The sequence below is a fragment of the Diadema antillarum genome, unplaced genomic scaffold (assembly GCF_040938485.1).
Source record: "Diadema antillarum isolate AM-2024a unplaced genomic scaffold, OU_Dant_1.0 seq00000539_RagTag, whole genome shotgun sequence".
In the NCBI taxonomy this organism is placed as follows: domain Eukaryota; kingdom Metazoa; phylum Echinodermata; class Echinoidea; order Diadematoida; family Diadematidae; genus Diadema; species Diadema antillarum.
In genome coordinates, this window is record NW_027271487.1 from 243,688 (window position 1) to 259,729 (window position 16,042).

Genomic DNA, 16,042 nt, shown 5'->3' on the forward strand with positions numbered 1-16,042 from the left:
GATAGCGCAAAGTCTCAGCTACAACATATTAAAATCTGGGAGAAATTCACCAAAGGGTAAGTGAGCTAGTGCTCGATAAAGACAATCATGTCAATTTTCACATCTAGAAAAATTCCCTGCCATAGAGATAACACGTCATAACGAAGATACAGAAAGAAGCACGTATGACCTTTGACCCCGATCTGCACAGCCAAGATGGCATCTGAGCAAAAAGTGGTTATTTTGTGAAATGATCCTTGTAACATGGTTTTTACGTGTGCAAAATATGGGAAAGATAGGACATGTATTCACCAAGATACAGGATAAAACATTTATGACCTTTGACCCTAATTTACATACCCAAGATGGTGTCCGATCAAGTAATTGTTATTTTATGAAATAATGTACGTGACATGAACTATACATGTGCAAAATATAGGGCTGACAGGGCTTGTTATTCTTGAGTTATTGCAAAGAAAGTTGCAAAAAGAAAAGAATACGAAAATACATCAAAGATAAGCTTTAACTTAAACCAAGTTTTTGGACGTGATCCCGACAACGTACGAAAAAAAAAGGGCACACTTACGATAGCCCAAATTCTCAGCTACAACACAGTAAAATCTGGGAGAAATTCACCGAAGCATAAGTGAACTAGTGCTTGAAAAGAACAGTCATGTCAATTTTCATTTCCAGAAAAACTGCACTCCCATAGAGATAACACGTAAACTGGTCAAATTTGACAAGATTACTTTCAATCAATTTTTACGAGGTGATGCCGACATCCAATCAAACTTTTGTAAATTTACGTTTGAAAGAACATTACATAAGCTACAACATACTGAAATCTGGCTGACAATCGACAAAGGAAAAATGAGATACGCTCGAGTGAACTTGAAATTTGATGACGCTATTTTGAAAATTTACTTTTTTTACCTTATTAAGAAATTTGATATCTTTTAATCACTTTGCCAGCATTGCCAACCCATGAAATGACATATACAACTCATCAGCTTTCAAAATATGTAAAGAAAATGGGGGGTCACCGTCCATCCTGACGAGTAAAATCCGATTTAAAATTGGCGGTTTTTTGGCATAGTTGCACTGTATATCGCCATTGACGCGCGCGCGGAATTTCAACTTTGACGGGCCCGTATGACATCATATTGAGTCGGATTGACTTGAAACTTGGTATAGATATTCCTTGACATTTCAGACATCCGATCAAAGTGAAAAAACTGGAAATTTCAATTGCACATGAGCTGTGCGTGCGTATATGCGCGCGCGCGTACGCGTCCGTCCGATTTTTTCAATTTTTCAAAAAATGCTCCAAATGGTCTGAAACGTGTGCAAAAAAAATTTGAACTCGATTGGAGCATACAAATATTTCAACGCGCGCGTACGCGCACGTTTTAAGAGAAAATATGAATTTTGAGAATATGAGTAGAATGCGCATAACTTGAAATATATGTGACGTAAATTTCATTGAAAAATTCCATTCCATTAATGAGATATGATTGAGAATGTGTTTTCATATAATGACGTCATAGTGACGTCATGGTCGACTGATCACAATGATACATTAGATTTCTCGTCTTTGGGACATGATGCATACATGGTATAATTTTGAAATTAATAGGCAGCGGACTTTCTGAGCTAACCTCTGCACAACTTTTGCGGAGAAATAAAGAAATAAAGAAGAAGAAAGAATCAGTACAGATACAGAAGGTGATCCGAAGGATACTCGGATCACCTAACAACATATGCAAGAAATGATCATGCGATCTAATTACCCAACCTTCAACTGCAACGCTACTGTTAACCATTGCCGAATCCCCCCTCTCCCTTAGATTCTAGTCACATTAGTAACCACAAATAACTTATATCAATTATATTTTCTTTAATCTGAACAACAGCTATGCAAAATCAATATATCTTCATATATAAATGTAATTTCATGCGAATTTCCCAATCTAATCACTGATACTATTTAAACAAAACCAAAAACCAATGCATGACTCATCAGAACGAAGCAGAGGAAGAATCACATCTCCCTTTGAATACATAAACAATTCGTTTAATTTGATCTAATTTATTCTTTTCATGATACAAAACATCTATACAGCGTTACTCATACCTGAATCCAACAAGGGAAACTCTGTGTGTTACAAGTTCTCGCTTTTCAGAACATGTTGTACAAACCGCTGCAATATCCAACGATGACACAAATTAACCCATATCAAGCCATCTACGGGATATTCCCTAGTTCGTCCAAACGCCGCAGGGGCCATATACGGAATATCCGGTAGTGAAAGAAATGACATATAAACGACGTCATTCCAAAGTTCTTTCACCTTCTAACCTTTGACAACATATCCCAGAATGCTTTGCTACACTGTCTGCAATAATTCAAGAAGGATTTGTCAGTCACACCCCAACAATATCGTAAAAATAACCACGAAGCATCAGTGGGTGCTATCTGCAGCTGTACGGAATGCTCGATTTTGGATTTTCTGCCGCAGTTTTTGAGGAGGTTTGGACACTTGCCGGGCGATGATTCGACTGTGATAATAGTCCCACATGTACATCTACATGTATGTACAACAATTGTATAATTCAGTCGAAACTGACAAGCTGTAGAAGTGTATCTATCGTTACGAGTTTCACTTCAACAAACTATAGGATGCACACATTATACTATCGATTTTCCGTGCACTCGCAATGGCTTCATCGTCATAAATATAAACATAAATCTGTGATTATTGTATCAATGGTCATGATATTTATATGTCCAGAAAGCTGACACTCTAATCATTTCATTTTCGGTACTGATGTGTAAAATTACAACATTTGCTATTTTTAATCCATGAATGAAAGCAAACAAACAAATTGATGACTGTACTTCACTTCTGCTGAGTACTATGACTGCACTGTGAATTGAATGGCAACATGTCATATACCATTTTAAAGGGAATTTTATCTTCTTTCAAATGACATGTAACTTTACTATGTTTTGTTCATTGCTTGCTAATAAAGAGCAATTGTTTGGAGAGTTGTCTGCCTGCCGGCGTGTGTGCGCAAATGATGCTGGGCCACTGCGGTGTTTGTTTACACAAGTGCGTTGGCCCGATATGGGTTAATAATCTTACAGTGCGATGCATCATAATTATAACTACTACATTAAGTGTAAAATGACCAAAACTGTCGAAGCAGTGAAATTTACATGCCCTTCACTGTACATAGAGTGTCTTTTGTTTCTCTTTGTTCCTCTACGATTCCTCAACTGCGGTTGACCAAGGCATTTTTATTGGCAAAGTGAACAAGCTACGATTTGTTGACTAACTACTGACAAAAATCTGTACTTTTGCCTGCCTAAGGTCACTGTCTTGAGTGAGGCAAATCCCTCATGAGTAACTGGACATAAAACATGAATCAACTTTTGTGACCTAACTTTTTCTCTTCCTACTTTGACATACCACCTTCGATAAGGCTGATGCAAACTTTTCTTTCCCTTTCTCCCTCCATCTCTCTTCTCCTCTCACTCGCTCCCTGCTTCTCTTCTGTTTTCCTCTCTCCATTGACCGAAAGAGACTTGATAAAGTACGCAGAGCATGAATCATAACCAAGATGGTAGTCGCTCATTCCTAGTACCCATCATCGTTGACAGAAACTTTTGAACACCATTATCACTTCATGATGCAAAATTACAAACACAATATCAATACCTATGGTCGACAACTTAAAACAAACTCATTCTAACGTGTGGAATTCTCACCAAACAAGAAAAACAGTATCGTACTGTAAAAGTGGAAATTTTTGCACACTTTGCACAACCAGAAACTAGCGCGAAAATAAAAGCACAGAAACATTTTTGCTGGCCATTATGTTCCAGTAGTTGATGTCTTGATTCCGTCGAATTAAAAATGTGCGAAACTCTTCTTACTCAGCCGAGCGCGAAAAATTAGTCGTGCGAAAATATCCACTTTTACAGTATACGAAAGTAATGTACAGCGAAAACGCAACATGGTAAACCACTATCACCTAAAAACATCATAATTCTCCCTACAGAAACTCTCTAAAACAATGTGCTGAGACACAATTCATTACTGGACGTTTCTCTATCCATTTATAAATTGAAATATTGAATTACTTCATGATTCTCTCCAAAATCAGGATAAGTGTCCAAAACTTTAACTTTTCCTCCAACGCAACACGTGTCCTCTTCCTCTGGCCGTTCTTAGAGGGAATGAAGTCACACAATCTCTCCGACCTGACCAGAGGAAGATTTCTGACCCAATCACTCTTTTCTTTCTAATTATTATACTTACTCCAAAATAATCTTAGTTTTCCACAAAGCAAAATAAACACGATCATACCTTTCGGGAATCACAATGCAAGAAACTACCTATGTCTGAAAATATCATAGCCGATGTTTTTATTTTGTAATTTTTTCCTGGAGAGTTTCTTGCTTGCCCATGGATGACTGCATGATGTCATCGCAAGTCAAGTGGTTTTCTACAAAATACAACCCAATTAAAGCTTTTCTCTGGCTTTTCTGAAGTAAAAACAGTAATGAGTTTGAGTTTGAGTTTGAGTTTATTTTATTTCACCACGGGTCACTCACTTCAGCCAATGGCTGTTCTTCTGTGAGTCCGTGAAGTAAAAAATCATACAATTACAAAATACAACATTTTATACATAGTATAGGAAACTTTAAAAAAAAGTAACAAAAAAAAAGAAAAAAATTAAATACAAAAATCAAACAAACAGACACTCAAAAACAAATCATAGGAAATCATGCATACTACATAAAGAAAATGAGAATTAAGATACTGAAAAAAAAAACAAAGGAAAACGATTAATGCACAGTGTTACAGTTCAATGCAAACAATTACTACGTATATAATTTATCCACCTTATGTTTAAATGTAAGAAAGGATACACTTTGCTTTACATCATCTGATAAATTATTCCATAATTTAGCGCCTCGATATGTTACACTACGTTTCTTAAAATTAGTTCTTGAGTGTGGTACATCTAGTTTCAATATTCCTTTTCTCAGTATGTAAGTAGTCTGCTTAAATGGAAATAAATTACATACAATTTATTGTATGAATATCAATAAATTAACCTGTATGCAAAATCCCTTTTAAATCCCATTCATGCGCTGTAGGAAAGTGTTCCATTCCAACCATCTTAATCAGCCATGATAATTGCGATATTATCAAATTCACTTTGATTAACTGTAAATTTAATCTTGTCAGTTTTACATTTCCCAACACAAACTTAATCAGTTTCAGTCGTGGTACAGTGCTCACCCATTAATCAGGAACCGCTTTAGCGGGGCCCTGATTAAGTGCGACAAAAATGGTGAAACAATCTTTTCTGATTTCTTTTTTCTTTTTTGACAAACTAAAGACATGGGGGTAATGTGTTCTTCATTACCTGATTTGAACTTCAATGTTGTCAATAATTGTTCCCAGCACTGCTATATTGGACTCCTGTCTCAGTCTGTCAAATTTGTGCTGGCACAGTTTGCCCTATACAGTATGTCCAAAAAAAAATCACAATCGAATTTTCGCATTGATAACTTCCAGTATGATTAAACTGTCTGAATGCTATTTCAGAGTCTAAAAATATAACATCTTAGCTTTATTTTTTTTTTTTGCAGAAAACCCCACCCAATTTGGGTAAGTGGTCACAGAAAAATGTGGATTGTTGAAAAGCATGTCATGGGTCTGATTTTTCCAAGTTTAGCACTTGGATGCACATGGAACTGCATGTGTTAACACAGTGCACGAACTTGGAGGTAAGGGATTCCAAACATGCTCTACAAAAATCCCAATTTCTCTTTGACCACTGAAGCAAATCAGATGGAGTTTTCTGTGAGATGTAGGTAATAAGTTATAGTTTCATATACTGAAATTGTATTTGGATTGATTCACTGTGTTTAAAGTTATCATTGTGGAGGTCCCGTTGTAATTTCTTTGGGAACATATGGTATAGCCATGTCAAATGAGAGTAGATTTCAACCTTTTGAGGCATTATATATTTGGCCTACCTCTGGAGCATGTTGGATGAATCTTCTGTTATCACGTTACTTATTTTTTTTTCAAAGAGTTATTCATGTCTTTATTTCATATGTCTTGCTTTGTTATATACCTGGTATTGAGTGAGCACTACAAATATACTCATATAAACTACTCATATAAATGTGTGATGGTTCAGTGTAAACGACATCACTTGTATTGTTTTCCTATATGAAGAGTTCCTTTCCGTGGGTGCTAAATCCACTTTTTCATGAAATAAAAGTTAGTTTGTTTTCTTTTTGTTTTGTTTTGTTTTTTGTTTGTTTTTGGCATGCCAAAAGATAAGCCATTATCTGGCTTGTTGTGAAAGGTGCTAAATCCAGCTTGGCTGCACTTTGACCCCAGAGCAAGGCCAGGCTGGCTAGCTCTCCTGGATGTGTAGCTTCACAGATGAATCATGCACATGTTACTTGATGATTACTTTACTATCTTTCACATCTATTCATATAAATCCTTTGGAGAGACCAAGGAAACTGGAGGAGAATGTGTAGAGATAACAAACCATCCAAGAAAAATATATAAATTGACAAAAACTAGTCACTGTAACATTTATATGTTGTATATCACAGTGTTGAAATTTTTGTTCCAAAAGGTGCTAAAATTTGAAAAATTGTCAAGAATATAAATTTCTTGAAAATCATTGTACAATGTAGACATGCAGCTTATTCCAAGATGCATTTTCTTAATCCTAATATGGGGTATCCCCAATATGGGGTACCATAAAAAGTGGATTTAGCACCTCACGGAAAGGAACTCTTCATAACTCTATGTGCAATTCGTCTAATCTGCAACTCTTTAACCACTTGATCCCACTCTCTCCTATCCTCTCAACACCATAGAACTGGGCTGCCAGCAAGGGGCTTACTGTCCTGGTCTTGGTCCTAAATGTCGGTTTCACAGTGCTCTTTACCAGCCTTTTCCTTCAGATGGAAGAGGAAGGAAACTGGGATAGCTGGCCATAACTTTGAGAAACAATATATCAAGGTATGTTTCAGGTTGTTTGTAGTGGTGAAAGTGGACTACTTCACAGAATAAAAGACATGTTCGCTCACTGTAAATTGACAAGCTATTCAATGAAGGGCTGCTTTTTCTCACCAAGTTATATCTCTATCATATTCTGTTTATATTGATCAGGAGGGAGCCACAAATTTTAATCTGTATGAATTGATAATTTTGTGTTGAATGACTTCATTATACCCCCATACACACAAAGTGTATAAGGGGGTACATAGGAATAATCAGCGTGTGGTCAGACGGGCTGTCCGCCATGTATTGCAAATATTGCATCACAAACTCCTGCAGTTTTGAAGCAATTTAGATAAAACTTAGGGTACAAGATGACATTGAGTTGTATATGTGCAAGACATGTTTTTAGCTCACCTGAGCTGAAGGCTCAAGTGAGCTGTTGCGATCACTCTTTATCCGCCATCCAGTGTGCATCGTCCGTCATGCGTAAACTTTTTACATTTTCATCTTCTCCTTGAGAACCCCATGACCGATTTTCACCAAACTTGGCATGTAGCATTCCTAGGGGGATAGGATCTCAATTTGGTCAAATAGGCACCATTATCCACCTGGGGGCCCCTAGGAGAGCCCAAACCCCCAAAATTAGGGAATATTTAAAAATATCTTCTTCTCTAGAACCAGAAGTGATAGAGTGAAGTTAATACTATGAGTTAGTACATTGATGACTATAGTTCCAAGTTTGTTCATGGCAGAATCAGGGGTGCCCCCCAGGGGAGGGGGGTGGGGAGGGGGCCTAATGAGGCGTGAGCCTAATAGGGTGTAAAGTGCACATTTTCATCTTCTTGAAAACCTTGTGATAAATTTTCACTAAACTTGGCATGTAGCATCTAGGGGGATAGAATCTCAATTCCATCATATGGGCACCATGCACCACCTGGGGGCCCCCGGAGAGCCTAACCCACCCCCAGTAAGGAATCTTTAAAAAATTCCTCTAGAAACAGAAGTGAACGAGCTAAGTTAATACAATGAGTCAGTATATTGATTACTGTTGTTTCAAGTTTGTTCATGGCAGAATCAGGGGTGCCCCCCCCCCCCCCGACCCAGGGGGTAGGGATGGGCCCAAATGGGGACTTAAATTGTACATGTTCATATTCTTCTTGAAAACCCCTTAATGAATATTCACCAAACTTGGCAGGTAGCATGCCAGGGTTTAAGATCTTAATTTGTTCAACAGGGCACCATGCTCCCCTTTGGGGCCCCTAGGGGGCCAATCCCATATATTCTTTAAGATCTTGCGGAGTGAACTACTTCCACAGTTCTGAAGCAATTAATTGAAATCAAACTTGGTGGACATTATGGCATTGAGGTGCAGATGTGTAAGACATGTTTTTTATGTTTGTCAGAGAAAATTTTGCTGCGATAATCACAATTCTTCCAAAACTTTGAAGAGCAAACTATTTCCATGGTATTTAGGAAATTTATTTCAAATTAGGTGTTTATAATGATCTAAGGTGTAGTTATACAAGACACTCTCTTTGTATTTGTACATGACAAGCAGGGTGCTACATAACTTTTTAGCTCACCTGAGCCGTGGGCTCAATCGAACCCTCGTCCATCGTCCCAAAATTAAGGATTCTTTAAAAATCTTCTTCTCTGGAACCAGAAGTGATAGAGCTAAGTTAATACAATGAGTCAGTATATTGGCTGTTATTTCAAGTTTGTTCATGGCAGACTCAGGGGTGCCCCCCCCCCCTTGGGACCCAGGGGAGTGGGATGGGATGGGTCCAAATGGGGACTGAAAGTGTACGTGTTCATCTTCTTCTTGACAGCCCCGTAACAGATTTTCACCAAACTTGGCAGGTAGCATTGCTAGGGGGATAGAATCGCAATTTGTACAAATTGGCACCATGCTCCATCTGAGGGGCCCCCAAGGGCCCAATTCCCCAAAATTGATGAATCTTTAAAAATCTTCTGCTGAACCAGAAGTGATAGAGCTAAGTTAATACTCTTGGAACCCAAGGGAAAGGGTAGGGAAGGGTCCTAATGGGGCCCAATTTGTACATTTTCATCTTCTTCTTGAAAACCCCGTGATGAATTTTCACCAAATTAACAGGTAGGACCCTAGGGGGATAGAATCTCAGTTCCTTCAAGTGGGCACCATGCCCCACCTGGGGGCTCCAGGAAGGCCCAACCCACCCACCCCCCCCCCACCCCCCAGTAAGGAATCTTTTACAGATTTCTCTAGAACCAGAAGTGATTACGCTAAGTTCATATAATGAGTCAGTATATTGATGACTGTTGTTTCAAACTTGTTCATGGCAGACTCAGGGGTACCCTCCCCCCTCCCCTTGGGACCCAGGGGAGTGGGGTGGGATGGGTCCAAATTGGGACTGAAATTGTACATGTTCATATTCTTCTTGAAAACCCTGTGATGAATGTTCCACCAAAGCTAGCATGCCAGGGGATAAGCATTGCAATTTGTTCAACTGGGCACCATGCTACCCCCTTTGGGGCCCCTTGGGGTCCAATCCCCCCCTCCCCCCCCCCCCCAACATTAAGGAATATTTACAAATCTTCTTCTGTAGAACCAGAAGTGATAAAGCAAAGTTAATACTATGAGTGTGTGCATTGATGACTTCAGTTCCAAGTTTGTTCATTGCAGATCCAGGGCTGCCCTCATGACTCAAGGGGGGGGGGGATTCAAATGCTAGTCTAAATTGTACATTTTCATCTTCTTATTGAAAACAACATAGTGGATTTTTACCTAACTTTGCAAGTAGCATTCCTAGGGGGATATGATCTCAATGTGTTTGAATGGGCACCATGCTTCCCTTGGGGACCCTTACGGTGCCCAAACCTCCTAAATTAAGAAATATTTAATTATATTCTTCTCTAGAATCAAAGGTGATAGAGCTGTAAGTCTTTTTTCCAACCTGTGATAGAATATGCAAATGGACACCATGCCCCAGCTCTCAAAGCCCTCCCCCCCCCCCACCCCTCACTCCATCTCAGGTAAAAGTCTGCAAGAATGCATGGAAGGTGAACTTGCAATACTCAGGTGAGCACGAGACTCTTGTTTGTGTTTGTCTGAGAAAGTGTTGCCATGGTAACCACAATTTTCCCAAAACCTTGTGGAGTAAACTACTTCCACAGTATCTGAGCAAATTATTTCAAATTTGATATGTATAATCATCTATAGGTATAGTTATGCAAGACGCTCTTTAAGTTTGTACCCAACAAGGCGTCGTCATAGTAGTCTTGAAAATCTTGTAGAGTGAACTACTTCCACAATTTTGAAGCAGTTGAAATCAAATTTGGTGGAGATTATGGCATTGAGGTGTAGATGTGTAAGACATGTTTTTTCTCTTCATTTTGCTTTACTTACCTATCCATATAATAATTGCCATTCTAATGCCAATTAGAATTGCCCCCGGTAGTTTAAAAGTTCTTTGAACCCCTATTGCCCCGGCAATGCTAGGGAAACCCCTTACACACTCCCCTATCAAGGCCCATGCGCACATGATCTCTTCCTCTTTATTCTGCCGCACATGAAGTGTCACATGCCCACCGAAGTAGCTCTCCAAAGACAGATAAGATTTATCTTTTATACATCCGTATCCCGATTTTTCGGTCAGATATTATACAGGGAGATAGATTTTTCTACTATTGAAATTTCTATCTTCCTTCTTAGCCAAATATTAGTTAACCTGTTTGCTTCCCATTTAGTGCAACATGCCAAACTCTTCGCAGTCTTCGCCTCCCAGCTCAACTCCGGAGGCAGACAACAGCGATATACTGAATCCGCATTCCAACATCGTACCCACCGATAAAGCAGGGCAGAGCGGGAAGAAAAGACCTAACATTCCGCTACTCCTGCCTCTGAACCTCCCCCTACAAAAGGGAAAAAGAACGAGAACAAATCAAAAAGGGTACCTTGTTCTAATTCCTTACCAGCCGAAAAATCTGCTTCTCAGACAGCGGTTGTTTCTGCCGCGAAGTCAACTGAAACAAACCTGGCCCCACCAACTAAGTTGGTGGGCACCAGCAAGTCCACGAACACAAATCAGCCTGCTAATGGAATTTCTAGCAGTGCAACTTTCTCACCAGCCAGCTTGATTGACCCCTCAGCGGCCTGCAATTTTTTTTATGCAGGCATTACAGACAGTTTTTCTTAGGCAAAGCCAAGGAACCCTTCCTGCATTGGCAGGCGATTCTACAGGTTCCTTGGGCTTCCCAGCCTTACAGCAATCTGTCAGCTCCACTCCGGGGACCCTTTCCCGCACAGGCGGGCGATTCCACAGGCCCCCGGAACCCTGCTTCAGCCACCGCATCACGAGCTCCGGCTGTTATACTCTGTAAATGCTACGGAGCTAATTCTAGCTCTTTTTCCCGCTCCTTAGGGAGCATGATTAGGGACCAGTCCATTTGGAGTGAAATTTGGAGCGAAAAATTTTCACTCTACCAGAGAGTGAAAATATTTCGTCTTTTAAGAGCGAAATCTACATCTTTTAAGGGTGAATTTTAGCTCCTCATCCGAGTGAAATGATTCTGATTTACAGGTGGAAATCCTCACTCTTTTCAGAGTGAATTTTAACTCTTCAAGCGACGGTTGCTAGTCTTGGTTCCAGGGGTAGGGAAATCATTTTGATTTGCAGGGGACATCCTCACTCTTTTCAGAGTGAACTTTTGCTCTTTGAAAGAGGGTTGCTAGTCTTGGTTCCAGGGGATTTTTTTTTTTTTCGCACTGGCATTTGATACACACGTCCAAGCGTGCACACACACACACACACATGCACACACACACATACACGCATTCACACACACATATATGCATATATACACGTTTCAATGTAAATGCAAATATACATACACTCTGTCACTAAAACATGTAGGCCTACATGAATGATACACTGCATGTACTGCATTATTTCGATTGGCTCTTTTTTTACACATTCAGGATTCTATGCATATCATTTTAACAAAGGTTAATCTTGACAAACTGGTATAGTTAAAGCTTGTCTGATGCTTGTAGGACAACTTGTTGGTATGTCAGGGATATTGTTCACAACAAATACTAATTATGTATTATGCAGAGTGGCTTCAAGCGTTTAAAGTTCCTGTAAGTTCTTGGAAATAAAACATCCATAAACAATGTGAACATATTTCCAAAAGTAGCCTTTTGACCAAATAATAAATTACATGTATTTGCATCTACTTTTGTCAAATATTAGACAATTGAACAAGTGAAATATTGTACAATATTTAACAAATTTGATGACATTCTGTGTTTGAGGGCAATTCCAAACTATGAGAATAACAAATCAGATCTGATGACATTAAAAACTGAAATGCAAGTAGGATGCGGGTACATCTATGAACACACTTAAAAGCAGATCATTTGCCTGTATACTATATATGTGCAGTATTGAAAACCCAACTTGGAATACAAGTCCATGAACAAATAAATGAGTCGCTGAGTAATAGAGACAACTGTCGAAGAGACATGGGTAAATTTCTTCGTGACAATGATACAATACTTAGCAAAAACTCTAATTATCATGGGGGGGTGTACAGACACTAAAATTTGGCGGGTGTTTCAAAAGCCTTATGCAACCCCCTGATTTAAAAGAGTTGAAATATGTGTATGTTTTGGATCATTCTATCTCTTTGATAGACAAGACTGAAGTAATTTCATAAAATGCACATACACGAACAAGACAATGAATTTTACAGCAACAGTAACATGTCAAATTGCCACCATTCCTCCATTGAAGCATAGGGCTATATCATCTTTGACCATAGCAATTAGAATAATTCATGTACACAGTGGACTCCCGTTATAACGAAGTCCTCGAGACCAGCAGTTTTCTTTTGTTATATCAAAATCTTGTTATAACCGAACAAATAAACAATTTCTAAAAAAAGAGACGGGAAAATGTTGAGGCCTGAATTTTTACTTCGTTGTAACCGGAATTTCGTTATAACCGTGTTCGTTATAATGGGAGTGCGCTGTACAGGTTTTTGTATTTTTTAACCGTTTCATTTCATTTTTATTTATCTATTTTTTTTTTCTTTGGGTAGCTTAGTGGGAAATACAGAATTGAGGAGAATTTCATTAGTTCTGGTCTAGAAAGTTACCAGTAACTGTCTAAATTTATTGAACCATTATTTTGTATCATTATCCTACGGAAAAAATTATAGTACATGAATATTCTATTTGTCCCCCTTGTATACAAAAAATTCATTTGCCTAAGTCAATCATATCATCCTACTTGAAGAACTTTGCCAATTTGCTGGAATTTGCTAAGGAAATCTAAATGTCTAAGTAGATTATATGAAGGAAACGTTAGATTTCAAATTGCTAATAACATATAAATCCATGTGAACATTTTTCAAAGAATGCAATATCCTTAAATTCATGTGAACAAAAATACAACAGCATACTGTACAAGTGTATCAAAATTGTACATTTTGTAAAGGATTGAGATCATCTGTCCAAACAGTCAGTGATCATTGAAAACCACTTTCAGAATACATATTCAGATACATTCAAATACATGTCATCACACATTTTGTGAATAGTCAAGGCAACTGGAAAAGAGAAAATCTAAGTAACAGAGTCACAAGACATACATGATTATGATTACGTGTCTTTGTTGACCTCCATTATCTGGCTGATCTGGCTGTGGCACGTTCTCACCGAAGGCTTGATATCAGCAGGGATTTATAGATGAGGGATATGAAAATGTTGAGAGTCTGTGATCGACATGTTTATTGTTGGGAATTCCATATTGAACGTGTAGAAGACTTTGTGAACAGATGGTCCAAAGCTTGAAAGATGTCTTCCTCTCTTAGATAGGTCGTATCATCAACAAAAATGAAATACCGTTGTTGCTCCAGCCCACCAGCAAGAAACAGCAAGAAGGGCTGGCTAAACTCTTGGTCCTCTTCTTGTGCTGCTGCATCATTATCTGTACTAGACTAAATTATAGAGTACAACAATATAAATGAAAACATGTAGATATGCAACTACAGAGTTCTGAAACTCATTTGTTTTTTCTTTCTATGACAGTGGATCATCACAAGAAAGCGTACATTGTTGGGTGATATTTACTTGTGTAATCTAAATTTGAAACACAATCTGGGAAATTTAATGGACATATTCCCATGTCTTGTAAACAAACTTTGAATATTATAATCGTCTCTACCACCAAGAAAAAATGTGTAGTAAACATGCATTTACATTCTTACGTATCATGCCATGATTTCAAGGCATAGAAAGGTGTGACTAGAACATAAATGTAAAAATAGGCCTATAGAATGTGCTATAGTGGAGCGGCATAGCTTGAAAAATTAGAGGAATTGTGCATTTTATGATAAAAGCACCAAATTTCGCACATATGTTGACAATTACATTTGAAATAAATTCAGATATTGGGCCATCGAAAATAGCGCCCTCAACGGCCATGGCAGCCATTTTTCAAAATGGCCGCCATAAATGACCTTTTTTCGTAAAAATTTACAAATTTCAGAAGGGAAAATCAATAAGATTTTGCAAACGAGTGGGAAATAAGATTCAAAATAAATTTAGATATTGGGCCACCGCAAATTACGCCCTCAACGGTCATGGCAGCCATTTTTCAAAATGGCCGCCATAAATGCCATTTTTCGCAAAAAATTACAAAGTTCAGAAGGGAAAATCAGTAAGATTTGCAAACGAGTGGAAAATAACATTCAAAATAAATTTAGATATTGGGCCATTGAAAATAGCGCCCTCAACGGCCATACCAGCCATTTTTCAAAATGGCCGCCATAAATGCCATTTTTTAGTAAAAAATTACACATTTCAGAAGGGAAAATCAATAAGATTTTGCAATCGTGTCGGACATAGCATTGAAAAAAGTTCAGATATTGGGCCATCGCAGATTGCGCCCTCAACGGCCATGGCAGGGATTTTTCAAAAAGGACGCCATAAATGCCATTTTTCGCAAAAAATTACAAAGTTCAGAAGGGAAAATCAGTAAGATTTGCAAACGAGTGGAAAATAACATTCAAAATAAATTTAGATATCGGGCCATTGAAAATAGCGCCCTCAACGGCCATAGCAGCCATTTTTCAAAATGGCCGCCATAAATGCCATTTTTTAGTAAAAAATTACACATTTCAGAAGGGAAAATCAATAAGATTTTGCAATCGTGTCGGACATAGCATTGAAAAAAGTTCAGATATTGGGCCATCGCAGATTGCGCCCTCAACGGCCATGGCAGGGATTTTTCAAAAAGGCCGCCATAAGTGCCAGTTTTCGTAAAATTTTACAAATTTCAGAAGGGAAAATCAACAAGAGTTTGCAAACGAGTGGGAAATAACATTCAAAATAAATTTAGATATCAGGCCATCACAAACTGCGCCCTCAACGGCCATGGCAGCAATTTTTCAGAATGGCCGCCATAAGTGCCAGTTTTCATAAATTTTACACATTTCAGGAGGGAAAATCAATAAGATTTTGCAAACGAGTGGGATATAACATTTGGAATGAATTTAGATATTGGGCCATCGCAAATTGCGCCCCCTAACGGTCATGGCAGCCATTTTTTCATAAATGGTCGCCATAGCCTAAATGCAATTTTTCGCATAAAATTAAAGATTTCAGAAGGGAAAATCAACAAGATTTTGCAAACGAGTGGAAAATAAAATTCAAAATATATTTAGATGTTGGGCCATCGCAAATTGCCTCCTCAGCGCCAATGGCAGCCATGTTTAAAATTGGCTGCCATAAATAGCACCTTTTTCTCCGAATTTACTAATTCCAGAAGGAAAAGTCAGTGAGATCTTGCACTCAATTTAAAAAATTCGTTTGAAATATATCTTGCGCTTATGTATTACATTATTGTAAATAGCGCCCTCAATGGCCATTGCAGCCATTTTCAAAATGGCCACCATGGATTCAATTATCTTTTATTTCCTGATTTTACAATAGGAAAAGTCAATAAGATTTTGCACACAATTTGAAA

The 16,042-nt window shown here is 38.3% G+C and overlaps 1 protein-coding gene across 3 annotated transcripts in view; it reads left to right on the top strand.

Moving 5' to 3' along the window:
• LOC139734682 (uncharacterized) overlaps positions 1–16,042 on the top strand; it is a 174,450-nt gene that overhangs the window by 136,996 nt on the left and 21,412 nt on the right. For all 3 annotated transcript variants that reach the window (XM_071645469.1, XM_071645468.1, XM_071645470.1), the window contains exon 3: positions 6,905–7,049. In XM_071645469.1, coding sequence (XP_071501570.1) covers positions 6,905–7,027 — 123 coding nt within the window. In that variant the 3' untranslated portion in view covers positions 7,028–7,049. The remainder of the gene's footprint in view (positions 1–6,904; positions 7,050–16,042) is intronic.